General features: G+C 37.6%; 1 protein-coding gene across 1 annotated transcript in view; it reads left to right on the forward strand.

Moving 5' to 3' along the window:
• Positions 1–25,107, forward strand: part of ATP2A2 (ATPase sarcoplasmic/endoplasmic reticulum Ca2+ transporting 2) — a 44,397-nt gene that overhangs the window by 16,077 nt on the left and 3,213 nt on the right. The window contains exons 6-20 of the mRNA XM_032199123.1: positions 7,082–7,162; positions 8,952–9,037; positions 9,960–10,424; positions 13,108–13,196; positions 15,720–15,822; positions 16,360–16,491; positions 16,581–16,703; positions 16,873–17,091; positions 18,395–18,730; positions 18,962–19,182; positions 19,874–20,076; positions 20,508–20,593; positions 21,044–21,177; positions 22,212–22,329; positions 22,443–24,006. Coding sequence (XP_032055014.1) covers positions 7,082–7,162; positions 8,952–9,037; positions 9,960–10,424; positions 13,108–13,196; positions 15,720–15,822; positions 16,360–16,491; positions 16,581–16,703; positions 16,873–17,091; positions 18,395–18,730; positions 18,962–19,182; positions 19,874–20,076; positions 20,508–20,593; positions 21,044–21,177; positions 22,212–22,329; positions 22,443–22,712 — 2,666 coding nt within the window. The 3' untranslated portion in view covers positions 22,713–24,006. The remainder of the gene's footprint in view (positions 1–7,081; positions 7,163–8,951; positions 9,038–9,959; positions 10,425–13,107; positions 13,197–15,719; positions 15,823–16,359; positions 16,492–16,580; positions 16,704–16,872; positions 17,092–18,394; positions 18,731–18,961; positions 19,183–19,873; positions 20,077–20,507; positions 20,594–21,043; positions 21,178–22,211; positions 22,330–22,442; positions 24,007–25,107) is intronic.

Genomic DNA, 25,107 nt, shown 5'->3' on the forward strand with positions numbered 1-25,107 from the left:
TATGCCTTAAATTGGCTTGCAGAGCTCTAGGGGGCATAGTTCTCAGAACTGTAGTGTTTGAGGGTTACTAAGCTACGCTGTTTGTTTCTTAGAATTGATGAACTGAAAAAAAAAAGTCCAGATGCTGTCCTCAAATGGCTTCTCTGTGTGCCTGTCTTAAATGGATTACCACTCTGCTCTAAAACCTTAAGTTTATTGGAGGATGCACTCTAAATTGGTAACTAGCAGCTGCCTTAATAGATTAAAGATGCCCTTTGATGTTTTGAGTGTTTGCCTTGGTTAAAGTAATATTTTAAAGAGAAACTTAAAACAGCAGGGCTTTAGTTCTTAAAATTTTATATGAAGCCCAGTCTGACAAGTTGGGATAAACTGGTTGCAAATTGCTTAATTATAAAAGAAGCACAGTAATGAATTTTGTTCTCTTTTTTGCATTATCCTGTCTAAAGTGTTCTGGCTTAGATGGTGTATCTAATTAGATTTCTGTGATTTAATAAATGGATGTTCACTAGTCGTAATTTGTAAGTGACCAAGCTGGAGTCATAGTAGTCCCTTTTTCCCTGAAATGCTGAATAGTGGTTTCTGTCATCTACTGTTACATCTGTAAGTACTCAACAGCTTAAAAATACACAGACTTCCCAGAAATTGATGCTTATTTAATTGGTGGATATGCTTGAATACTCACTTTTAAGTTTATACCTGGCATAAAGTATGCAAGTGTTGCTTTCCAAGGCTTTTAATTCCAACTGCAGAATATTTCAAGATACTTTCTAAAGCATAAATACTTTATAATTAAGGGAAGGTGAATTTTGGCATTAAAGTTGGGAAGGAATATTCTTGAACTGAATTACGTCAGACTCCAATGTGGTTATGAAGGAGCTACAGGTTATCCGTGTAGTATGAACAGCAGACATTGATTTTTGCAGAATTTATTCTAAAGCAACTTGCTCTCTGCATTTAACTTTTTTAATGACTAGAATTGATCTTCAGTGCTAAAGATACAGGTTTATTTTCTGTGGAGAAGTAGTTGGAACGGGTGAGGGTGGCATACCAAACAGCTACAACACAATGGAGTGAGAGTTCAGTCCAAAGTGTTGACCTTCTGGTGACTGTCCTAAAAGCATACTGCTGAAAGCAGCTCTTGATATGGGGGGAAAAATCAACTGTAGGTATTTCTTCTTGCCTAGTGCAAGTTGTTGGGTTTGCTTTGTAAAAATGAAGCACCAGCTGTTTTGCTTTTTCCATAAAGTACTGCTTTTGCACCAGAAAAAAAACACACACAGAAATAAAAACAGAGGTTAATAAATACATATATGCACAGTACATAAATCTGTGGGCTGTGGTGAACATTTTGGCTGTCGGACTCTTCTAACACATCAGAGGCAGTTCTGAGATAAGAGTGCAGTCCAAACTTCACTCGGTACTCCACTGACATCATTACCACGTTGGTGGTTATGCATGAGGTTCAACTCAGGGCACAGCCTAAACCTGTGTCACTCACTGCATGCATTTGTAAGTTTAACAGACTACTCTCTTGTTTTTTCCTGTTTCTTACAGCAGTTTCCTCTGGAGTTGCTGAACTGTTAGTGAAAAACAGTGACTGTAATTCTATTTTAATTGTTGGTATTCGTAGTATATCTGGTGTTCTATATTCTGAATAGAACTGATACTGCAGTGGGGTTTTAATACAAGTAGTACTGAACAAAATACTTGATCATCAAGATAATGTTCTGCTAATACCGTAATCACCCTTGCAAAGCAAGCCTTTCCTTTTTTAAGACTAAGGAAAACTTGCCCTTTGGTGCTGTGCTGCACTTCCAGAATGCTTACTGGTTGTTCTTGGATTGCCCAAATGCAGTCAGATTTGGAAATGGGATTTCAGCTTTGGTGGGGAAATGTCACCTGCTGCTCTACCTGATCTGGCAAAAGTGGAAGCTTAATGTAATGGTTTCTTCTTTCTGCTATTAGATATTTTAATAGGCTGATCACAAGAGTTTCCATCTAGAAGGTGGTGTTATAAATAAATCCACTGATTAAAAGCTGAAGCTAGACCAAGTCAGATTAGAAAAAAGTGCAGACTTACAGGCTGGGTATCACGTTGGCACAACTTACTAAATGTTCTGGTGCCCTCTTCAGAAAGACTGACATTCAAATATGATTTTCCAAAATGGAAGCATTAGAATAGGAATGATTTGTCTTATGTATTGCTCAATACACTATATACTTCTAAATAAAAACCTTAGTTCTGGCTTTGAAATATTTTGCTCCCAGAAAGCTGAGTTTTTTCCTGTTTTTTTCCTGTCTCCTTGGTTGTCATTTATGAGAATGCAACATGAATAACTTATGTATGATGTTTTTCTTCTACCTCTAACAGCTCTTAGGTTTGGATATTTAGACCTCTGCATGCACTGTGCAGTAAGCTCCAAGGATAACTTCTGTCTGTCCAGAATGGAGAACAGCATGTGGTAGAGAGGGCTGTTTTGTGAATGCTCTCTAATCTGTAGCATGTGTCATCAATGCAAAAAATTGACTCAGAATATGTTGTTTTGCTGTCTTGGCAGTAAAACCAAATGCTGTTTTACTAGTATGGTTAAAACTGAAGGGACCACTATTTTAGTCTACATCTTCTTGAAAAGAAATCCATCCTAACCGTCTTTGGGTGTAAATTCAGGTTTACAGTGTATTTCACAGTCACTCCTCATTTTGATAACTTGATGCTTCTGACCTTGTATGAAAGAGTAGGTGGACTTCTTGTTTTGAAGAGCTTCTGATTTTTCATAGCATTTTTTGTTGTGCCCTATATAGGAAATGTTAAATTTTATTCCTGTAACAACAGGTTAAATTTGTGGTCAAACACAATAGGAAGACTGGGCTGTATGTGAGAGGAAGACTAGTATGTGAAGAGGGAAGAAGATGAGCTAAGCTGAGTTCGTTAAAGAAGTTTAGTATCAAAATCACGCTGCAACAAATAAACTTCCAGATAGAAGCAGTTCATTATGTTCAGATGTAATTGCAATTGTTACTGTCTGTCCAGCAGAAACAATACTCAGCACTGTCTAGGGTCCCATATTAATTGTCCATACTTAAGCCTGCTCATTTCAGTTCTTAAATCTTGTGGTGGTATCTCTACTGTAGGGATTTTTTGATTGCTTGTTTCAATTACCTCAGTTTCATAGGCAGTTTATTAGTAAATACTCCCCACTGGTATGTATTCTAATTTAGAAGATAAACTCTATTTTTGGGCAAGAGTGGACTTTGAAATAACAGATTCTTTAAGAGGCTAAAGATCTCATTAGGAAAAGTGGCCTAAGTAACTGTACCCATAATAGTATGTAATGTTGGAACAGATAAAGAAAACGGTTGTTAACCCTTAATGTTTTGGCAAAAAAAAATAATACTCATCTTTTTTTGATGGCTTTAGTTTTTTTTCCTCTAACTTCATGATTTATAGAACATGTCTCATCACTTCATAGCTTCCTGGGCTGTTGGAACCATAGGCTTCAGCATGCTAAGTGCATTTCTGCTGTAGGAGTCTCCCAGTAACTGTCTCTGTGTTCTGACAGTTCTGAAAATAAATGTTTAGTGTTAACTGCTATCTTGGAAAGTGGTAAAGGGATATTGGTTCTCAAGGTAAACATTTTGATAATGAATTGATCGTTCCAGGACATGGTCACAGCGAGGTGTTAGATTAGGACTCAATGCATTCTATGCTTGAAGTCAGTTTGAAGACTTGAATCATTCAGGGTCACTTCCCAAGTCCAGCTGGGCAGCCTGAATGCTGGTTTTTCATTTAGGTTTTTGTTCATGAGGAAGCCCTGCTTAGGGAACTGCAGTCACATCTGCAAATGGCACCTGTTTTACTTGAAGTGTGCTCCTTTGCCAAGTAGGCTTTAAATTGAACACATGTAAATGATTGCACACACAAAGAGTGGAAATTGACCCATAATGCTGCCATGGCACTGGGAGGAGTCAGATAAGTGGGGAGCTTTGAACTCCAGAAGAAAGGCTAGGGGGTGAGGTGTAATCAAGATAACATTGCTAGGTAGTTGTAAGTAGCTGAAAAACTCAGGTATTAATTGTCCATATTTTCAGTGAGGCAATGTGGCTTGTTTAAAATACCTTTAACTTGTATCGCAACTAAATGTGAGTCCAGTTTCTATCAAGGAGAAGAGACTGTAAATCGTATGCTACAGTATATACTCACATGCAGTTAAATAAGTGGCTTTCTTTGGCCTCTTCACGTGGACTAGGCTTTTTTTTTTTTTAAGATTTCTTTGTGGGATAAAGCTCAGTATTATAATGCTAAAATGCTATTTTGTGCATGAACAAAAGGATTGTGAGGAAAGCTGTAATGATTTGAACCAAGCCCTGCTAAAACTGTTCCAAGTTTAATTTGTTAAAAATAATTGATGAGAATACTTCTGTAACTGACTTGTGCTTTTAGGCTTAAAGCTATGAGATTATCTAAAGTTAGACTATCTAGACTGTAGCAGCTCTGTATTAAGCAACGCAAATACACATTCTCCTAATTTCTTGTTGTCTTCTAAGTAATGGCTTTGGGTAATACTTGTAGTTGTTCTGTGGTCTAAAATAGTTTATTATCACAAAACAACATGAGATTGATTTGAGTTAAAGTATATGGAAAAAAAGCCTTCTACTTATAGATGAGATCTGCATTAGTCTGCTCACCAAAGAATTTCCTGTCTATCATAGGATAAATTCCTATCTATAGTAAGTTTCACTTATGCTCATTAAAGTGTATTTGAGACCATAAATGCCTTAGTGTTGTAGCTGTTTTTGCAGAGAGCTGCTCAAAATAGTTCTGTAATAGATCCTGATATAAAGTTGTTTTTTTACATATTGGAAATACTTTGAATGTTTTACTCCAGCCTTCTCAAATGGAGATGGTGAGGGAATATAACGCATCTTACCTTAAATTGTTGAGATAAACTTAAAAGCAGCAGTATTGTAACATTAAATGCTTCAGTTCTGATGATAGAGGCAATAATAATAGTGAGTAGCTCTTGTGGCAATATTGTTGCTTGAATATCAATCTACAAGAGCAGGAGTCTCTCCTGGCACATCAAATTTTTAGGAATATTGTGTTTGAGTTTGAACAATTTAGAGCTATTCAGAAGTAGTGCACTGGGAGATAACTCGTGCACTCTTCTGTCCAGTTACTTGAAGGTACTTGTTTACAGCTGCTTTTTGTATTAAGAAGCAATGAAGACTTCAGCATAGTCTTGGCAAATGTGGTAGTGTGTTGGAGTGGGCCGTAGCTCTCCAGCTGCTGTAAGAACTACAAAAATGTGTACGTGGATTGACAGGCATTATGCCCCATCGCACTGAGGCATTAGCCTGTTGTTCAGTGATATCTGAAAACCAGCTGCAATTACATGTCTGCATATGAACTTCCCCACGATGTCAGGAGAGCATATTGAATACTTTTGCCATTTTTGGCTGAGGTCACTGTTCGTCTAATGCTATTTTCTCTTGCTGCTCAAGGGCACGGTGGCTTAAATTAGTTTTCATATGCTATAAAGATACAAAAAGACAATTTGTGGCTATTTATGGGATCCCTTCTTATACACATGCTTATAAAAAGATGGGCAAATCCTCAAGCTAAACTGCTGGTTTTAATGGTGGTTGGGGCTTTTTTGATGTTATAAAAAGTCACGTGCAAATTTACTCAATGTTCAAAGTAGCACTTAATTCTCTTCAGCATTTTGTTCCTTAGCTTTCCTGTCTGAGTGATTGTATGTTCGAAGGCTGTAACACCAGTGCTGACTTTCTCATGGCATTATTTGTTAACGTGCATTATTGCTGTTAGTTGCATAAGCAGTTCCTGCAGGAATTGCAGCTTGTTTTAATTTTACTGCAGGGACACAGTCCATTTACTGAGAAAATCATCTCTTATTAGCTAGTTATTGAAGTATTCTCCCTTGTCTCTATGCATTCTTTTATAATAAAAATGAACTTAACACTTGAATAACTGCATTGCTAAAATCACGTTAGGAATAAACGTGATTATATGCATTTGTTAGAAATGCTGATGTGTGAATGTAGACCCCTCAAACATCAGTCAGAAATGTGGCAAGTTAAGTTGCTTGCATGCAACAATTTATTTGAAGTAGTAACAAAATAGTGAGGCTTAGTTCTTTTACTTTAGTTACAAAAACAGGAAAAGCTCTAGATAAGAGAAAGTAGAAAGATGGAAGAATTAATTGTGGGATGATAAAGATGCAGGAGCAAAACTGGCCATGCAGCTCTGGCAGCTGACTTCATCACTCTGCCATCTTTAGGAGTGTGCTGTTAACTGTTCTACCATCTGCTGCCTTGGTATCTCAAACACTTGATAGAGGAGGTGGTTCTTTATTATTATTATTATTTTCATCCAGTGTTGTGCTCTAGAAAATAGAAATGTATGACAAACACAGCATAGAGTTCTGCCAAAATTTTATGGGGATTTGGACTGTGGTATATTTCATACAGTAGCATTAATGAGAAGTAAAGCTAGTTCATGATCTGAATTTAGCTTTCAATTCTTAAATATCTGGCAGTATTCAAAGGAAAACATTTAAAAGAGCAGATCTGCATAAGCAGTTTCTAAATAAACATGGATAATGTTCTGATCTCTGGAGAACAGAAAACTGACTTTGTGCATAAAGAAAACAACCAGAAAACTGGCCAGGACAGTTTCTGAAAAGGAGACTTGATTCAACTTATAAATAACCAAAATTTGTAGCTATGTATTCTGAAATTGGTTATCTTTCTCCTGAGAATGTTCTCCCTTCGCTGTAATGTAGTCATGTGATTAGAAATACAAAATAGTGATTTTCAAAAATGTTTCTTTGATGGGGTGTAGAGATCTTGAAGACAAACATACAATTTCCAAAGTATATACTGGATACTCATAAAATGAGAGTATTGAGAACCACAAAATATTTAAGAAGCTGTTAATAATCTTAATCACCTAAACATTTACTGGAAAATTCATTTTCCTGGCTGATAAAGCTAATAGTAATTTGGTTAGAAATCTCACCAAAAAACAAATGCTAACTTTGTCTTATTAATTTCTTTGTAGTTGGAGACAAGGTTCCTGCTGATATAAGGATTACATCTATCAAATCTACAACTCTAAGGGTAGACCAGTCAATTCTCACAGGTATGAGTTCTGTGACTTTTGGAGAACTACGCGTACATTTGGAAGTGACTTTTTACTGTTCTAGAATACTATAGACTATTTCCCTATGGATGAGCCAGAAGCTATAGAAGTACAATGTTGCACTTAAGTGCAGTATATTTCAGATCTAGTTACTTAAATTTTAGTGGTTGAATGCGTTAACATTGTCACTTGTGCTCACATTTGTGGGGTGAATATTTTTCTGAGGTTTATAATACCTTTTTGATATTTTTAGTTGAGAAGCACAGGAATCTTGTGAGGAATAATTTCTTTCCTAGTTTATGCATTCTTCTAGGTCTGAACATCCTGTCACTGCTTGAATATGAAAGTATGGAAATCTTGCTAAATGTCTTCTGTAACACCAATTTTCTCTCACAAGAGCTTCTAAAATACAGGCAGCTGTTAAATTGCTGTTACTAAAGCCTTATTTGCTGAAATCCTGTCCATGCACATTCATGTGTTTTCTGATACTAGCTCTCAAGCGCAGGAGCTATATTTAGAGCGCTTGCAGATTAGTTGAAAACAAAACAAAGTAACGGTACTTCTGAATATAGGAAAGAAGCTAGGAATCAACCAAGCATGTTATAAGAGTTTTCTCAGCTGGAACATGAAGATCTATCTGCCTGTTTTGGTAGTATAAATAACAAACGTCAACTAGCTCTGAATTTTGAAACAGTAAATTATTCATCAAAAATTTATTTTTGATCCTTAAATTCGTCTTGAAAAACAGGCTGCAAATTTTCTTAGTACATATCCTGAATAGCACAAGACTGGTCAAGCTTACTTATGTTTAGCATAAGAAAATGTAAGCACTCTGTGTTTGTAAAGCTATCAGAACTGGAAGAAGTAGAAGTAGTCAACTGGAAGCTTGCATAAGGGGAATAATGAATTCCCTGCCATTATTTAAATAACTGAAAATATTTACTTTTTTAAAAGAAAACACTTTTTGAGCCTATTTTAAATTGATGTTTGTCTTCTAATTAGTAAAACAGGACTACAGTCTAAGATGCTCATCAAACCTTTTAAAAGTAGGAAGCTTTGGCTCTCTTGGGCTTACAAAAAGTAGTATGCTTAAGTAGTATGCTTTTAGCATCAGTCACTGAGTTACCACTCTTTTTGAAATATGATGTAGTAATTAACATCTCTTCTTACTGAGAAGAAGCTTTGTATTCCAGTGTGATGTTTATGGAAATTGAGACATTGAAGGTTTTTATGGAAGAGATTTCAGAAGGCTTCCAGCTAAAGGAGTTAACTGACAGATGGCTGCATAGCGTTAAAAAGAGAAAATCAAGGTTTGCCAATAGATGCATAACTGGTAACATGTAATTATTTAAATGAGAATGTAACTCTTCCAATGCATAGAGAACAAACTCATGAATGCATGAGAAGCACAAAACAACACTGAAGTAGAAACTTCCTGGTGAAATAATGAGAGGTCATCCTTGATGCAGTAGATCTTGATAGGTTAAAATAAGGAGTGGTGTGACTACCTATGTGACCACTTTAATGTCTCTTAAAAGACATGGTTTATGCTTCATTGATTTCTAACTCTATAAAATGTTTACTTAAATCTTACCTTATTTTTATTAAAAGCCAGCTGTTCAGTTCTTTGGTCAGTTGAATTATTTCCTGTTTTACTTAAGCAATTAATTTAAAGAAAGCAGTTTCACACACAGTCTTTTTAGGACTGAAGATTATAACTTTTGATTCCCTACAGGACTCAAGATGATACATGTATAATCTCTTCTTAAGGCTATTATCTTCATTTTAGGTGAATCTGTCTCTGTTATTAAGCACACTGACCCTGTACCTGATCCTCGTGCTGTAAACCAAGACAAAAAGAACATGCTATTTTCTGTAAGTTGTTTTGAAAGTTTTAAAACATACAAAACAATACAGATAAGCTGATAAACGAAAGTGAGGAGAATTTAAAGCCTGAATCTAAAGGCCATATGACTTTGCTATATTCTCTGTGCCATATGTATGTAGTCTCCATGTGCATCAAATGGAATGAAATAAAAGTTAGAAGTAACTTTTAATGAAAGCTGTCCTTAGGGAAGATGCTTGTTGAAACCAGTTTATGTGAGGAAATTCATTTTTGTCCTTTACAAGAAAGTTTTGAAGGTTGGAGCACGTGCACTTTTAAAGTGCGCCTAAATGACTGCTCTTTCTAAAGTAATTGTTCTCAAGACTGATAAGAATGTGTACCTGAATTGTGCTATTGTGTTGCTAAAACTGAGAACTAGCTTGATAAAACAGAAATACGGAGTTGATTTGAAATTTGTTTCATGGAAGTGTTGAATGCCTTTCAGACACTGAAATAACTCTTACTGTTGGTGAACTCCCTGTAGAAAACCTAACTTCTTGCTCACGTTAAACATGTTCACACAATCCCACAGAACATGTCTATTACTCACAGTAAATAACATAATTAGGATTGGTTCTTGCCAGGCTAAAACAAAAGAAACCCACTTGAGATGTCTGTAGACATAGGTACTGAATGTATAGCAGCTGGGTTTGATTTTGATGTTTATAGTACACCAGTATGGGTTCATATTGGGCCTAAATTGTAAATGTAAATTATTCTGTGCTAGGACATTCTCTTGCATATATTGGGGGAATGTCATTCTTCCTCTCTTCTCCCTCTTCCATATCCTAACTCAAACATGTTCTCTAGTCTGGCCTTGTATAAGTGTGTGTTGTTTTTTGTTTTCTTTATTAAAGGAAACTGTTTACAGTTTGAATGCAAGTTGTTTTCTCTTCCCTTTATGTACATTAGGGTACTAACATTGCTGCTGGTAAAGCTATGGGAGTGGTTATTGCAACAGGAGTAAACACTGAAATTGGCAAAATTCGTGATGAGATGGTGGCTACTGAACAAGAGAGAACCCCTCTCCAACAGAAGCTGGATGAGTTTGGAGAGCAGCTGTCTAAAGTCATCTCACTTATCTGCATCGCTGTTTGGATAATAAACATTGGTCACTTCAATGATCCGGTTCATGGTGGCTCCTGGATTCGAGGTGCTATCTATTACTTTAAAATTGCTGTTGCTCTTGCTGTTGCTGCTATTCCCGAGGGTCTGCCTGCTGTCATTACCACCTGCTTGGCTCTTGGAACCCGCCGAATGGCCAAGAAGAATGCTATTGTTAGAAGTCTTCCCTCCGTAGAAACCTTGGGGTGCACCTCAGTTATTTGTTCTGACAAGACTGGTACCCTGACCACGAATCAGATGTCAGTCTGCAGGGTATGTTGAATTGGCTTGCTCTGTTTTTCTTTCTCTCCTCAGCCATTCAGTTTGAATAGTCAGCGTTGTTTGAATTCTTTTGATCAGGATTTTTTTGTTTCTCATATCATGAAAATCTTGCTTTATTTTCCCAAGATAAACTTCTACTTTTAATTCAGTTTGCCAGTGTGTAGTGTTTAAAGGCTTTTATCTCTTCCCTTATTTAGTCATGGCCAAAAATAGCTGTACCCGCATTTGATGGAAGGAAAGGTTGTTTGAAAGCAGCTTCCTATGGGCATTCTGCAAGCATGTCAGAATACTGGTGATTAGTTAGTATGATTTGTCCAGTTTCAGAAAGTGGTAGGATGTGTAGAAGTATAAAAACATTCACTTCGTAGGAAGATTACGATGGTGGAGAAGCTTAGCAATGAGAAAAAGGTAGAAGGTTTACTAGCAGTAGCTTGGATGGTCTGAGTTATCTTCTCTACTGTTTCCACCTTTTTTTGGTCATCGTTGCTAGCTGCTGTTGCTCTGATGTAGATCCCTGTATTGGTTTCAATGTGCATGACTAATCTGGCAACTTGAGGTGCTGTTGACCCTGTCAGCTGCATTGCCAGGGTCCTCTTCAACGTATGGTGCGCTTTTATGTAAGCATAAGTGATGTGTGCACCTCCCTTTCTGCTAGCATTCATTCTTGTGCTGATTGAGATTTTTATAGCTAGTCACCTAATACAACACATGTTGTGTTGCCAGTTTTCCGTGCTTCCCATGTACTTGATATTCTGAGTAGGAATTTTATGGAGAAAACACTAAGTTCTTTTCACAATTGTAAATGTTCAGCAGCATAGCAAATTTATGATATCAAATGTTTGTTCAGTCATTACATCGGGTTAGAATTCCAAATGTGTAAATGTTGCGCACTACAGACTGGTATTTTTGGCAGAAGTTTTTAAGTCTTAACCACTTTATTCTCATGTGATTGATTTTTCTTTTTAATCGGTGGTTGACTTATTCTACATGCTTCAGTATTGTAGTATTTATACCTAAGAGACACAAAGCAGCTGCTCATCAGTATTCCAGAGGAGGTTACTTGCAGTAGAGTTGCATAACTGCCCTAGTCTTTGCAGAGATTTTTCATCACCAAATGCAAGCTGCCAAAAATGAAGATGCCAAAAGCAGAAGGCTTCATGGTTAACTCATTTAAGAACCTTCAGATGTATTTACGTAAAAACCCAAATGCTCTACTCCTTGGATTCAGAGGGCTAAATATTCTACATCTCTAGCAGTACAACTTACCAGGTCAGGCAGCTACAGAAAAACCTTAATTGCTTGACTTTGCGAAGCACAGCAAAATCCTAATATCTGTAACCAGTATGTGTATTCAGCTTCACTTGAAGCAGAGAGATTATCTAGCTTTTTAAGAAGCATTTTTACAATAGTAATTCCCTTTTGCAGTTAACAGTTTTCGTAATGTTAAGTAGTAATTCCTGAGTGTCCAAAGGAAATGTTTCCTAAATATTTCAGTCAAAAGCAACACTTCTTTAGGAGAAGATTTGAAGTCTTGTTTTAATGTCCTCCTGTCCTGTTATCTCAGACAAGAACACGTTTACTCTGTTTTATGATGTTCGTTTATCTGCTTGTTTAGCTTTTTAGTTTTTTAAAATTACTTTGAAGATTACAGGGACTTGAGACATTGCAGACCTAAATATTAGGCTGTATTTTGTGAATGCTTGCCTAAAACATAAGGCAGCAGAGTGAGGGGAAATGAAGATATTAAAATGAGGTATAGCAAAATGGCTCATAGTAACCAACTTCTAAGAAGTTGTATTAAAATACATTATCAATCAATGAGAACTTTCTCCTCTACTACCAGCTAGTCCTGGTAGAGTATGACAACTTGAGGTGCCACGTTTTTATCTCCACTTTCACTGATTTGAATCTGCTTGCAGCTCTCCTAGAATGAAAACGGAAACAAAGGACAGATGAACGGATGCATGTGTCTTAGAGCACAAATGCATCCTTCAAATTAGTGTATTCATTTGAAAATAACTTCAGTCTGTGCTGTAGGGACACTTGAGCTGTCTGAATGGTTCTAATCAACCAGTGTAGACTGATTGTAGATTAAGTCATTGCGAATGACTTAGAGAAACAGGATAGGAAATGCTTTGACTGATTTTAAGGGGAACTTGTAGTCTGCCTCTTGCCTCAAACCTTACCTGCTGCATAGAAAAGCTTCTGTTATTTGTAGATGCTTTGTATTTTTGCTTTGGTAAGAATTATCAGTGTACAAGCTGTCCTGTGCTGCTTTTGATTGGAACTGCTACTTCAAGCGTACACAGGAGAATTAATTTGAGTCTGAAGCCAAGGAAGAACTTAGGCACAGTCAGGACTGGGAGCTAGTCTAGTCCTAATAGCTGAAGTTAAGTGTACGCTCTATAGGACTTTTTTCATCTCTTTGATCTACTTGTGCCACAATTGAGTTTTCAAATAAGATCTGAACTGAAATGCTGTGTTCTGTACTTCATGCTTCAGTACAAGGAGCTGTTCAAACATGTATGGGAGTGAAGTTCAAAGTATTGTCTGGTTTTGTCTAGTTTGTTTACTGAACATGGACTTGCTTCTTGTACCTGCATACTTAAGGTTTAAATCTCATGCATTAATTACTTTTCAAAGGCACTTCTAACACTTCTAACTCTAATTTCAGATGTTTGTCCTGGACAGAGTAGATGGAGATAACTGTTCTCTGAATGAATTTACTGTAACTGGTTCAACATATGCTCCAATGGGAGAAGTGTAAGTGTTAAATATTTGTCTATTTACTCACTGACTGTTACTGTAGACTTGCAAAGTGATGTGTAAAATACTCAGTAATTGAAAACTCAACCAGTGAGAGTGTAAACTGCCTCAGAGAAGACTTTTGTTAAAGTATCTTATGAATGTGCTGAAGTTTTCTTGAATTTACTGTAAATTCCTCTGTCCTGCCCTCAGCAGTTTGTGGGGCTTGATGCCTCTGTACTTGGGTAGTGTATGTGTTTGTCTCAGCCTGTGGCATCTGAGTTGGTACTAAGCCACTGGCTTTGAAAAGGCATGATCCATTTATGTTTTACTTCAGCAGTTTCAGGTCTCTCCTAGTGGGATAGATGGTTCATCCTGAGAGCATCTAGAATCTTAGGGTTCTGATTCTAGAGGGAGAGAGCCTCCTTCTATCAGGTTGTTCCTGCTCCTTTTATTTGGCCAGTCTTTCACGTATTTTTATCACTTCAGTTTTACAGAATTAGAATTCTGTGTGTAAAGTAGAACTAGATTCAATTATTTTAAACATCTCGACCTTATGGAGTTTCACATACAGGCCTGAGACTTCATGCAGTCTTCACCAATCTCAGTAGCAATTATCCCTCTTTATGGTCTTAACTGCTATGAAAATTAATGTTCTCAGCAGCTGGAAATCTTAATTCCCCAAGTCTCTTTTTGTTTCAAAGCTAATTGCTGTCAAAAGCTTATGCTTCTGTTTCAGCAGACAGAATTAGACAAGGTGACACTCTAGATCCTGAAAAGCATCTAGCTATTATGCTTTTGCTGCTCTCTCAAGAACTAGAGATAAATGAAATAATAAAACTCAGTGAGGTGACAAATGTGAGTATAAGAAGTGTCATCAATGTATGTTAATGTTCTGTTTTTACTTGCTGAAACTGGGGAAATGTGAACAAGTGTGTGAGTAGCACTGCATTCATGTACATAGCATTTTGTAGTGACTGAAACTTTTCTAGTGACTGATTTCTCAGTTACGAGACTGTGTCCTGAGGCCTGACAAAACGCTCTAAACTGTTTGACAATGTGCGTGCTGGTTTGCAAAACGAGACCACAAAAGTAACAGTGATTGGTAAGAACTGCAGCAAAAGCTAGTAGACTGCATTTCTTCATTTTTAGCTGATCAAAAAACCTGAAGCTTAAGAAAAAGCTTCACCTAGAACTGACCCCACAACTTTGACTCCATGTGTAGTTGTGTTACTTCAGATGTTGTGATTGCTGATAAGGTACAGGCAGGGGAAAGCTGGTATAACAAGTTAGGGATATTCAAATATGCTGGTTGTCTGCAGGGTTCAGGACAGGTGAAAGCAGGATGTACCAGCTGTGACAGATGATGGGACAAACTGAGAGCTGCCGAGAACTTTAAAGAGTTAAGAGCTTAGAGCTGCTAAATTTTGCTTATGACTGTAGGATTATATGCAAAATGGAACTTTAAAGCATACTTATTTTTAAGATGCGTTTTGTTCATACGCTATTACGCGACGCTGGATTTCTTTTGCAGTACTACAAGAGGCTGAACAAAAAGCTTACATAATCAGACGTCATAGGCAGTGTTAAGCATTCTTATGGAGCAGTGATCCATTTCTTTCTATCAGACATTTTTCTCCTTGAGGGCTTTAATAAGAGATGGTACAAGAGAATTGTCTTGCTGATTCTGGTAAAAATAACAGCATTGAGCACTTTTTATGGTTCCTTTATGTTTACTCTAGAAGTGTGCTAATGCTACAGAAAATGAGTTCATTTATTATCTATTTCTAAATGTGGAAGCAAAGAAGTTCCTTTTATTTGTGATGCCTGAAGGGTATATTACTTCGGGAAAATGTACCTTTGCTTTCCTAAAGAGCTCAGATGTTCATCATTAAGTATATATAAATACAAAAAAGAGTATTTTTTTTTTTTTTTTGCTAGTGGAATTTGTGTTGTGAAATGACCTAGCTTTTTATTGGTTTAGGAGATTCGCCTACAGCACAGATTAATTTTTAAGAAATAACAAAGACCAAATCTACTGCCTGTCCAGTTCATGCATAGCAGTAAATCTGCAGAATGTGCAGTGAGACTAAGGAAGTTAAGCTCCTAATGTGTCCAGCAATATCCTTTTCCTTGGAACTCCCCTCCAAGTCATACATGCTGTAATACTGATTTCAGATTCTTCTTTCACTGAGCTCTTTATTTCTGTTCTGTGTTGCTGTATGACTGTCACTGGAGGAGATAAGGTTCTGTAATTCAGGTAGTAATTTCATCGGTAATGTTGTGCTGTTCATTTGTCTGATCTAAAATTCAGATTTCACCTTTATGAAATTTATATGATAAACTTAAATTTATTTTTATTGTCTAATAACTGCATATCTATTTAAAGGTATCCGGATTCTCTGGTGAACTCTGTAGTTCCAAGTCCTTAATAAGCATTGTATTAAATGGCAATACAGTAGTGGGTTTAAAGAAGGGAAACTTGAAATGCTAATTCTAAATAACTAATGTAAATTTCCCCCTTTTTCATCTTCTGGGAAGGCATAAAGATGACAAACTTATTAAATGTAGCCAGTACGATGGCCTTGTGGAACTTGCAACAATCTGTGCGCTCTGCAATGATTCTTCTTTGGACTACAATGAAGTAAGTATATATCCTGGAAATATCCTGGAACAGAGGGGAGTGTGAGAATGAGGATAAATGTTTGTTCTCATCTGTCTATGTAATACCTTTCAGTGGTAAATCCCCTTCTATTCAAGGAAGAGTATTTAGGTCTTCTTAAGCATTAATTCTGGGAATGACTTGTTTGTTGAACACTGAGGAAACTTAAGCCAGGCAGTAAGTGTAATCTGGAACTTGGAGATCTCTTGCTGTGTAGAATGCACTGCTGCTTTCTTGCTTTGCCTTGCCTCCTTAAGGTTGCTACATCTCAAAATGACTTGACTACATGATAAAATACTGACGTCATTCTCTGCTGGTATTGAGAGGAAAGGCTTGAAATTTTCTACAAATTAAACTCCTCAAAGTTGCTTTTTAAAAATAGTTTTGCTTGTTTCATAAGCCATATTAAGATTTGTTAAGCATTTTTTTTCCATTGCGAAACTTGAACTTTGTCTCCAGTAGGTTCCAGCTGAGGGTTAAAGTAAACTCTTGTGTTTGTTTGCTTTGTGTTAACTAAAGGCTAAGGGAGTATATGAAAAAGTGGGTGAAGCTACAGAAACGGCACTTACCTGTCTGGTTGAAAAGATGAATGTATTTGACACAGACTTGAAAGGACTTTCTCGAATTGAACGTGCGAATGCTTGCAATTCGGTCAGTACTCTTTTATCTGGAATTCACTGGGGAGTAAGTTTTGGTACGTATATTATCTAAAACATATTGTTACGCTGTTGTCTTAAAAGGTGATAAAACAACTTATGAAGAAAGAATTCACTCTGGAATTCTCAAGAGACAGAAAGTCTATGTCTGTCTATTGTACACCGAACAAACCAAGCCGCACGTCCATGAGTAAGATGTTTGTTAAGGTAGGTTCCATGCTAGAGAAGTGCAGTTATGGAATGGCTGCAAAGACACAGTAACGTTAGAAACTGTGGCCAAACTGCTTGGACATGAAGAACTTTGTTAGTGTAAGCAAATGCTGTGTTGGAAAGGAATTTTTTAACTAAGATTTCTTCTTTTTTTTGCCTCTGCAAGGGTGCTCCTGAAGGTGTAATTGACAGATGTACGCATGTCCGTGTTGGAAATGCTAAAGTAGCATTGACCCCAGGAATTAAGCAGAAAATAATGTCTGTTATTAGAGAGTGGGGAACTGGTAGAGACACATTGCGTTGCTTGGCTCTGGCAACCCATGACAATCCACCTAGAAAAGAAGAAATGAATCTTGAGGACTCCTCAAACTTCATTAACTACGAGGTAATTTTAGTTAAATGTCCTTTTAACATTTCTTCCTCTCCCAAACTGGGGAATGGTGACTCCTTATGTTTGACCCTTTTCTTGAGGTAGTTAATGCTGAGAATGTCTTACTGGGTGTTTTTGATGTCAGACACAATTAGCCACATCTATGGAGGGAATTATCAGTTTATAGAACAGATTGTATGTAGCTTTGAAGAAATTCAAAGGATACTGTCTGGTAATTCTGTGGTTTCTGGTAACTGTCTACCTTTTTCTTTCACCAGTTAATTTTGGGTTTAAAAGCAAAATGTGCATTTGTTCTTGATGGCTGGTTATACATGCTGTCACTTGGCTAAAAGCAGGAGAAATCAGCTAGAAAGCCACCTACAAGTTATACTGTTTTGCATATATGCATACAGTCCTGAAGGTCATAACGGCATAAACTGTTTCAGAGACTGAAAAACCTTCCCAAAAGTGCATTGTGGTTTCGGCTTCAATGATTTTTAGTTTGACACTGCTCAACTGCGAAGACCTCTGGGGATTTTATGATGAAACCTCACTACCATTTTGTGCTCTGAGGATCGGGTTTACTTCCCCTCCTCCATACTGTTGTCTGCGAAAAATCTGTCCATAATTATCATTTTAGCTACTCTGTAATTTTCCAATGAAATCTGTATCAAGGACTTGGGCTGGGGTGGAGTGTTGGGGGGCGTGATAGCAGTTGGTGAGTTTTGGTTTGTGCACTGTGCTGCTGGCTCTGATCATGAAAAAGAAAAACTTGACTGTAAGTTGAATTTGCAAGGGTAACAATTAGATCACAGATAATGAAATGAACATATTTGAGGCAAGACTTAAAAATGTAGGATCCCGTTTCAGTGTATGCTTGTGCTCTCGGAATTAACTATGTCCTCCCATGTGCCTCTCATGCATGGGGTACCACGTAGCAATGTGATTCCGAAAGCACCAAATGCTGCCTCACCTCCTCGTACTTGTCAATATGCGTATAGATGTGTGACATTTTGGTTCTCCCACTCTCTGAATTAAGTGTCAGACCTAAAGTGCTGTGAAAATTTAGCATAACAAAACAGGTAATCCTTCCAGAATGAAAACAAGCATATCACGCATAATACACTGGCTTTGGCTAAACATCAAGTTGACATAGGCTTCAGTGTCCAGTTGCTCAATATAGAATATTGGGAATGGGAGTAAACACAAAGGTCACTACACTGTGATGTATGTTTAGCATGCAAATAAAAATGATTGTTTTGCTAATGTCAGATGTCTACAGGTTTTTGTGCTAAAACTCAGTGCTGTATTGTTTCAGACCAATTTGACCTTCGTTGGCTGCGTGGGTATGCTGGATCCCCCAAGAATTGAAGTAGCTTCGTCTATAAAGCTGTGTAAACAAGCTGGTATTAGAGTTATTATGATCACTGGTGATAATAAAGGCACAGCAGTAGCTATTTGCCGACGCATTGGTATCTTTGTGGAAGATGAAGATGTGTCTACAAAAGCCTTTACTGGCCGTGAATTTGATGAGCTCTCACTTGCTGCCCAAAGAGATGCTTGCCACCATGCCCGTTGCTTTGCTCGTGTGGAGCCTTCCCACAAGTCTAAAATTGTGGAGTTTCTTCAGTCTTTTGACGAGATTACAGCTATGGTGAGGAATTGAACTTTTTACTTGATTTGAAAGGCAGATACTGTGTTTAAACCTAAATTATGCCCTGTCAGACTGATGCCTTGTTCAGGACTTCAGCTTTTTCCTGAACTCCATCTCATAATAGTTCTGTGCTTAAGTGATTTGATCTAAAATACCAGACGCGATGTGAAATTCTTTTCTTGTCCTATATAAAAGTGTCTGCTCTTCTTCAACTTTAAATTCTTGTTTTAGACTGGTGATGGTGTCAATGATGCCCCTGCGTTGAAGAAAGCAGAAATCGGGATTGCTATGGGTTCTGGTACTGCAGTGGCTAAAACTGCTTCTGAAATGGTTTTAGCAGATGATAATTTCTCGACTATCGTAGCTGCTGTGGAAGAAGGACGTGCAATTTATAACAACATGAAGCAGTTCATCCGTTACTTGATCTCTTCCAATGTTGGAGAAGTTGTGTGGTAAGTTTCAGGTGTTTTCTTTGGGCTAGAGTAGTGATGATGGAGTCTATTATTTATTTACTTCCAGTATTTCTCACTAAAACCAGAGAAACAGGTTCTGTTCTCCAGGTAGTAGCTCATTGTGACTGTGTGGAATGAGGTCTGTATACTTCCAGGGTCAGTAGCATTTACTGGAGAACTTTAGCATAGCACAAAAGCTGAGCGTTGCGTTGCATATAATACTCTAACTCAGTAGGTGGCTAAGATGCTTTAGTTACTTCTGTGTTTGGAATGCTTCTCTGTGGAACTTAATTGTAAAAATTAGAGGACAAAATCTTATAAGATCTGTTATTTCAGATAACATAGCCACAGATCCAATTTAAATGTTTCTGTAACTTAAACCTCAAGTTACAGAAGAAAGTCTCGTACATGTCCTGGGGAGAAATGTTGCCCCAGTGCCACAGAATGTAAATATTGATCTCCTAACTGTTGCTTACATCAAAGCATACTTTCTCCCTGAGCAGAATATAATACAGCATTTGTCTTGCCCTATTTTTTTGTATATTTTAAAGCATTAAGAACTTCAATGCTGTTTGTGATACAAAATGGATAACTCCATGTGAGAGAACAGAAAGGATACTTTAATCTTAAGCATTAAAGAACTTATTTGCGTTCACAAAAATAAGCTTATAATTGGTGGGTTTTCTTATAGTATCTTCTTGACTGCTGCCCTGGGTTTTCCTGAAGCTCTAATTCCTGTCCAACTGTTATGGGTAAACCTTGTGACGGATGGTCTCCCTGCTACTGCTCTGGGCTTTAATCCTCCTGATCTTGATATCATGAATAAGCCACCCCGCAACCCTAAAGAGCCACTGATCAGTGGATGGCTATTCTTCCGTTACCTAGCTATTGGATGTAAGTAGTAAGAGCTTTCTTATTTCTCTTAACTACAGCATGTAGATTTTTTGAGGCCCACTTTGAAATCAGTGTCTAACTTTTGCTCAAGTTCTGAAAACTAGCAATAGATGATCTGTAGAATTGGTATTCTATTTTGAGATTCACTGTTCTGTGTATTTGCAGGCAATGCCATGATAGAATGGTAAAGCGGTAACTTTTTCTGTTCATTGCTAACAACAGAGGCAGAAAAAGTTATAGTTGCATAACATCAGTAAGACATCTACCACTTCATCGGAAACTTTTAATTAGATTCTAGATATATCTTTTAGATAAATTAGTCTATTTTTTTTCAGTACTTGGAGGTTTCGAAGTAGAAGTTCAGGTGTGGCAAGTGAGATCTTCTCTTGCATAAAGTTCACAACACTGAAAAAAATTTTGTTTTCCTCAAGGTTATGTTGGTGCTGCCACAGTGGGTGCTGCTGCTTGGTGGTTTATTGCTGCTGATGGTGGTCCAAGGGTTACCTTTTATCAGCTGGTATGTGCTCTGCTTAGTTTCTCCGGGGAAAGGGGCACATTCCTTTTATACATTTTTTTTTTTCTTGAAATGACTGTAGAAAAACAGTAGCTTATTTTTAAAAAGATTTATGTAATGAGATATTCTTTTGGATTTGTTAAAGTAAAACTTATTTTAAAGACTAATCAATTGTGATCAAGCTCAAAGGTGGCATACCTGAGCTGCTAAACAATTCGGGGGACTGAGGGGTGTCTTGTAAATAAAAGACTAACAAATTTTTCTGAAGCTGGCAAAAGCTTTTTGTTTTTTTGGTGCTTGTAGTGTCATATTAGACACTTGTCTCTCCTGTAGTGTGGTGCTTGTAGGATTCATATTTGAAATTTTTTCTGATACTAATTACTTTCTAATAGCCTATTTTACATTTAAAAAGTTAACGAGCTGTAGAAATGAGTTCACGTTTTTCTGTTCTAGAGCCATTTTCTGCAGTGCAAAGAGGACAACCCTGACTTCTCTGGTGTCGACTGTGTGGTGTTTGAGTCTCCGTATCCAATGACGATGGCTCTTTCTGTACTTGTCACCATAGAGATGTGCAATGCTCTCAACAGGTTCGTATCTCCACATCAGAAAGCAAAGCTTTTGCGTAGCTTATCCAAAATCCCACCTTCTATGCAGCTTGGTTCAGAGTGTGTGGACAGCTCAACGAATAATGAGTCATACTTCCTTTCCAAATCCTGGCAGTGCAAACAAAATGACTCTCAGATAACAATTGAGATCCCTTATCATAAGGTGTATTTTTAATTCTGTCAGTTCATTCTGGCACTTTACTAAGCATAAGCAACTGACATATTTTCCGTTACTTTTAATCTGAGCTTAATTAATCAGATTATCCTTCCCATGTGATTATCAAGGAGAACTAAAATAAGAATGTTGAAGATACGGAAAATAATTTTTCCTGCCCAAAGGGAGTGTGGGTTTAGCCAATTAATGTTATTATAAATGGAAACCACTAAGTAGCACAATGTCAAGGGTATTTTCTTCAAATAGCTTAGAGGTCACTTTAAAGTTGGTTTTTAAAATTAAGTGTGCTGTGGTAGTCCTACATAGTGAGGTACTGCTCTACATTTGGTGTTCTGTATCTCAGACTCCTCTGCAGATTGAATCTGGAGTGGATTTAAAGAATAAGCATGAAGAAGGTACAAGTACATGACCTCCTCTATATTTCCAGTCTACAACTGACCTTTGGAGGAAATGGGGAGGGAGAAATAGGGCCCCAGCAGCTGACAGACAGGAGGATTCTGTCTCACACTGTTGTACCCAGCATTCTATTCTCTCTCCACACCTGTGGAGAGGATGTCAGGGTCTTAGCAAAAAAAAAAAAAAAAAGTAGATTAGGTCAGGAATGGGCAGAATGCACAAAAGTTTTCAAAAACAAACGTGAGACTGAACTGTGGTCACTCTGTGAAGCAGTCTTCCAGGGTAATCTAAAGTTGTAACTTACTTAAACCATGCTTTGGTGTCCTTTCCTTCATGACTGGGATAACTGGGGCTTGCCTTGCTGCTCTTTCCAGATCACTTCTGATTTACTGAATTTCCTATTGGTATCTTGTACATACACACACGTACTGTGTTTCTGTTGCAGTCTGTCAGAAAACCAGTCCTTAATGAGGATGCCCCCGTGGGAGAATATCTGGCTGGTGGGCGCTATCTGCTTGTCCATGTCACTCCACTTCCTTATCCTTTACGTGGAACCGCTGCCAGTAAGTGTTCTATATCCCCATCCCTGAGCTTGGAGATGGAGCAAAAACTTGTCGGGAGCTTGAGGCAAGGGGTGGAGGAGGAGCAGAGGTGTAATACTTGGCTTTTCTTTCAGATTATCTTCCAGATCACACCTCTGAATGTGACGCAATGGCTGATGGTATTGAAAATCTCACTACCTGTCATTCTGCTGGATGAAACACTTAAATACGTGGCCCGTAACTACCTGGAACCTGGTAAAGATAGTGTGCGGCCTGCCACCAAACCGTGTTCTTTGTCAGCATGCACCGAAGGAGTTTCCTGGCCGTTTGTGTTCATTACTATGCCCTTGGTTATCTGGCTTTACAGCACAGACACTAACTTTAGTGATATGTTCTGGTCTTGACTGACATGGTGACAGTTTTACATTGAAAGAAAAAGTTTAACTTAATCAATTTTTTTATTGTTTAGAGCAACTGTCTATTTCTGCTGAATTTTCACATGAACATATTTGCCGGTGATGGAGGTTTCATACTCTAGATTTTGGTTTTTTGCTTTTTCTGACTTCAGTGGGGGCAATATATTCCTCTTTTATACACAGTTAAAGTGTCCATTGACATGTACAGAGAACTAACACTATTTTATGCAATTTTTTTGTAGATGAAAAGCATGTACAGTGTTCTGTTCAATAGTCTATTCATCATGTAAAAAAAAAAAGTAAATTTTTTTGAGCCAGCGGACACTATCAAACTAAATTGGCAGCAGATTTTAGGGAATGAATGTGTGTTGTCTGAAACTAAAAAAAAAAAAAAAAAAAAAGAAAAAAAGCATGTAACTGTTTGTCTTCTGCATGATCATCCCAACTTAATTTGTCATACAGTCAGGTTTTATTTTTTTCATAAGCCGAACTTTCTGCACTGGGTAGAGAGTACTGCTACCTTGGTCAGGATTTCTTCTGTATCCCCTCTTCCTGCTCCCTTGCTCTTGGTTCTTGACTGTCCTTGTTTACACCAGTTTCTGTATGAGGTATGCCTAATCTTGCTCGTGCAGAAAATATCATTCCAGGTGCAGCCTCCTGGGGTTCTTCCATATTCTCAACACACAGTTTTTTTTAAAGATTATTTATTTAAGTGTCTATTGTATTTTTATTGTAACAGACCTTATTTTGCCAGTGTTGCCCATGATGCAGGGATAGGGAGGTTTTCTTCTGTCTACTTAAATCTAAACCAAGCCTTTTTAACCAACACAGCCTGTTTTAATTCCAAAAGAGGGTTTAAGTTGAGTTTTAATACCTTACTTACATGTGTCAGATCTTTTTTTTTTTCTTCCCCCTTTAAGATCAAAACTTGTAATGAGACCTGGAAAAATAACTTGCACTGCATAGCTAGAAATTGGATTTCCTACACTTAGGGCACTAATGCTAAGTTGTATACATGGAGTTACTCTGCTGGCCTGTTGTTAGCCTGACTTGAAGTAACAAGCTCGTGTGTGTGTTTTGTAAAATCTGTAAATAGCACATGACCAAATTGAACATATTGTATAGAACTATTTTTATTTTAATGTGGCACTAACCACCTTCATTATTACGGTAAATGTTAAAGCATGTTTTCAAATTCAGTCCTGTATCAACAACGTGTAAGTCATTAACAGTCCTAACTGTGGTGTTTTTCTCCAATGCCTTCCAACTTTCATCGACTAAAGTGAGTATTTCTCTTCCATTTCACCATGCCAGTGGTGACTTGCTGTAAAATAGCGTATGCTGTATACATGTTGAAGAATAAATAGTAATTTCCTTCATTCCCATGCTGTGTTTTGTCAAATTCTGCTGTGCTACATTATTATCACCACTTTAGACTCTCATTCTATGGTGTGAAGCTGAAATTACTGATTCTGAAGGTAAAGCGCTTGCTTTTGTTTTAGTGCATTTTAGAGCTTGTTTTAGAGCAGCCAGGAGCCTTAGTGTACCCCCAAGATCCTACAGCTTTGTCTTAAGTTCAAGATAAAATTGGATAAATCTGTAACTTAAGACAATGACAGGTGTTTATATGAATGTTTAGTGTGCAGAACACTAGTACTCATGGTCAGGTGCTGGTTTACTCTGAGGTTTTGTCCTCCTCTGAGCACACCAGCCCTTCTCTAGGAATAATCCACACAGTGCTCAATGTGCAGGTGCTTCTCTGCTCCTCTTTGCAAAAGCAGCTTATTGTTTCCAATGAATGGAAACACTTTGAACAGTGGTCATACAAAAAGACAAAAGAACAGTCTTGGCTTCACAGGATAGTCTTTGAAAATTGTACGAGGGTCATAATGCCTTTGTTGAGTAGCAGGTGCTGTGTTATCTTGTGTTGGCTCGAAATCTGCTTTAATAACCAAATTCAAACAGCTTTCTTACTCCTCGTAGCTTTTAACTACCATTTTCCTCTCTGCTCTTTTAGAGCCAGCTGGAATCCAGTGAGCACAGATTAATCCTTTAGGTTTCAAGCTTTCAGATATACATGCCAGCCTCAGAATACAGACCTGATTTGAAAGTCCACTGCATTGCGAATACTCCCTGTTTATGTAAACATTGATATACTTTAACTGATGCAGAAGTGACTCAGGTAGGGGGAGATAGAAATGATGTAAGAGGTTTTTTGTAGAACTGTAAGCGCTGAACTCACTTGAATGCCCTCTATGTAAGAAGGAACCTGTCTTTGCCAACCTGGATGTTTTGCATACCACAAAACCGATGGCCAGCACCAGTCAGATGCTGTCTGAATACTAACTGAGCATTTTAAGGCTTGCTCCTGTTCCTTCAAACA

Source organism: Aythya fuligula, chromosome 17, assembly GCF_009819795.1.
Source record: "Aythya fuligula isolate bAytFul2 chromosome 17, bAytFul2.pri, whole genome shotgun sequence".
Taxonomy (NCBI): Eukaryota; Metazoa; Chordata; class Aves; order Anseriformes; family Anatidae; genus Aythya; species Aythya fuligula.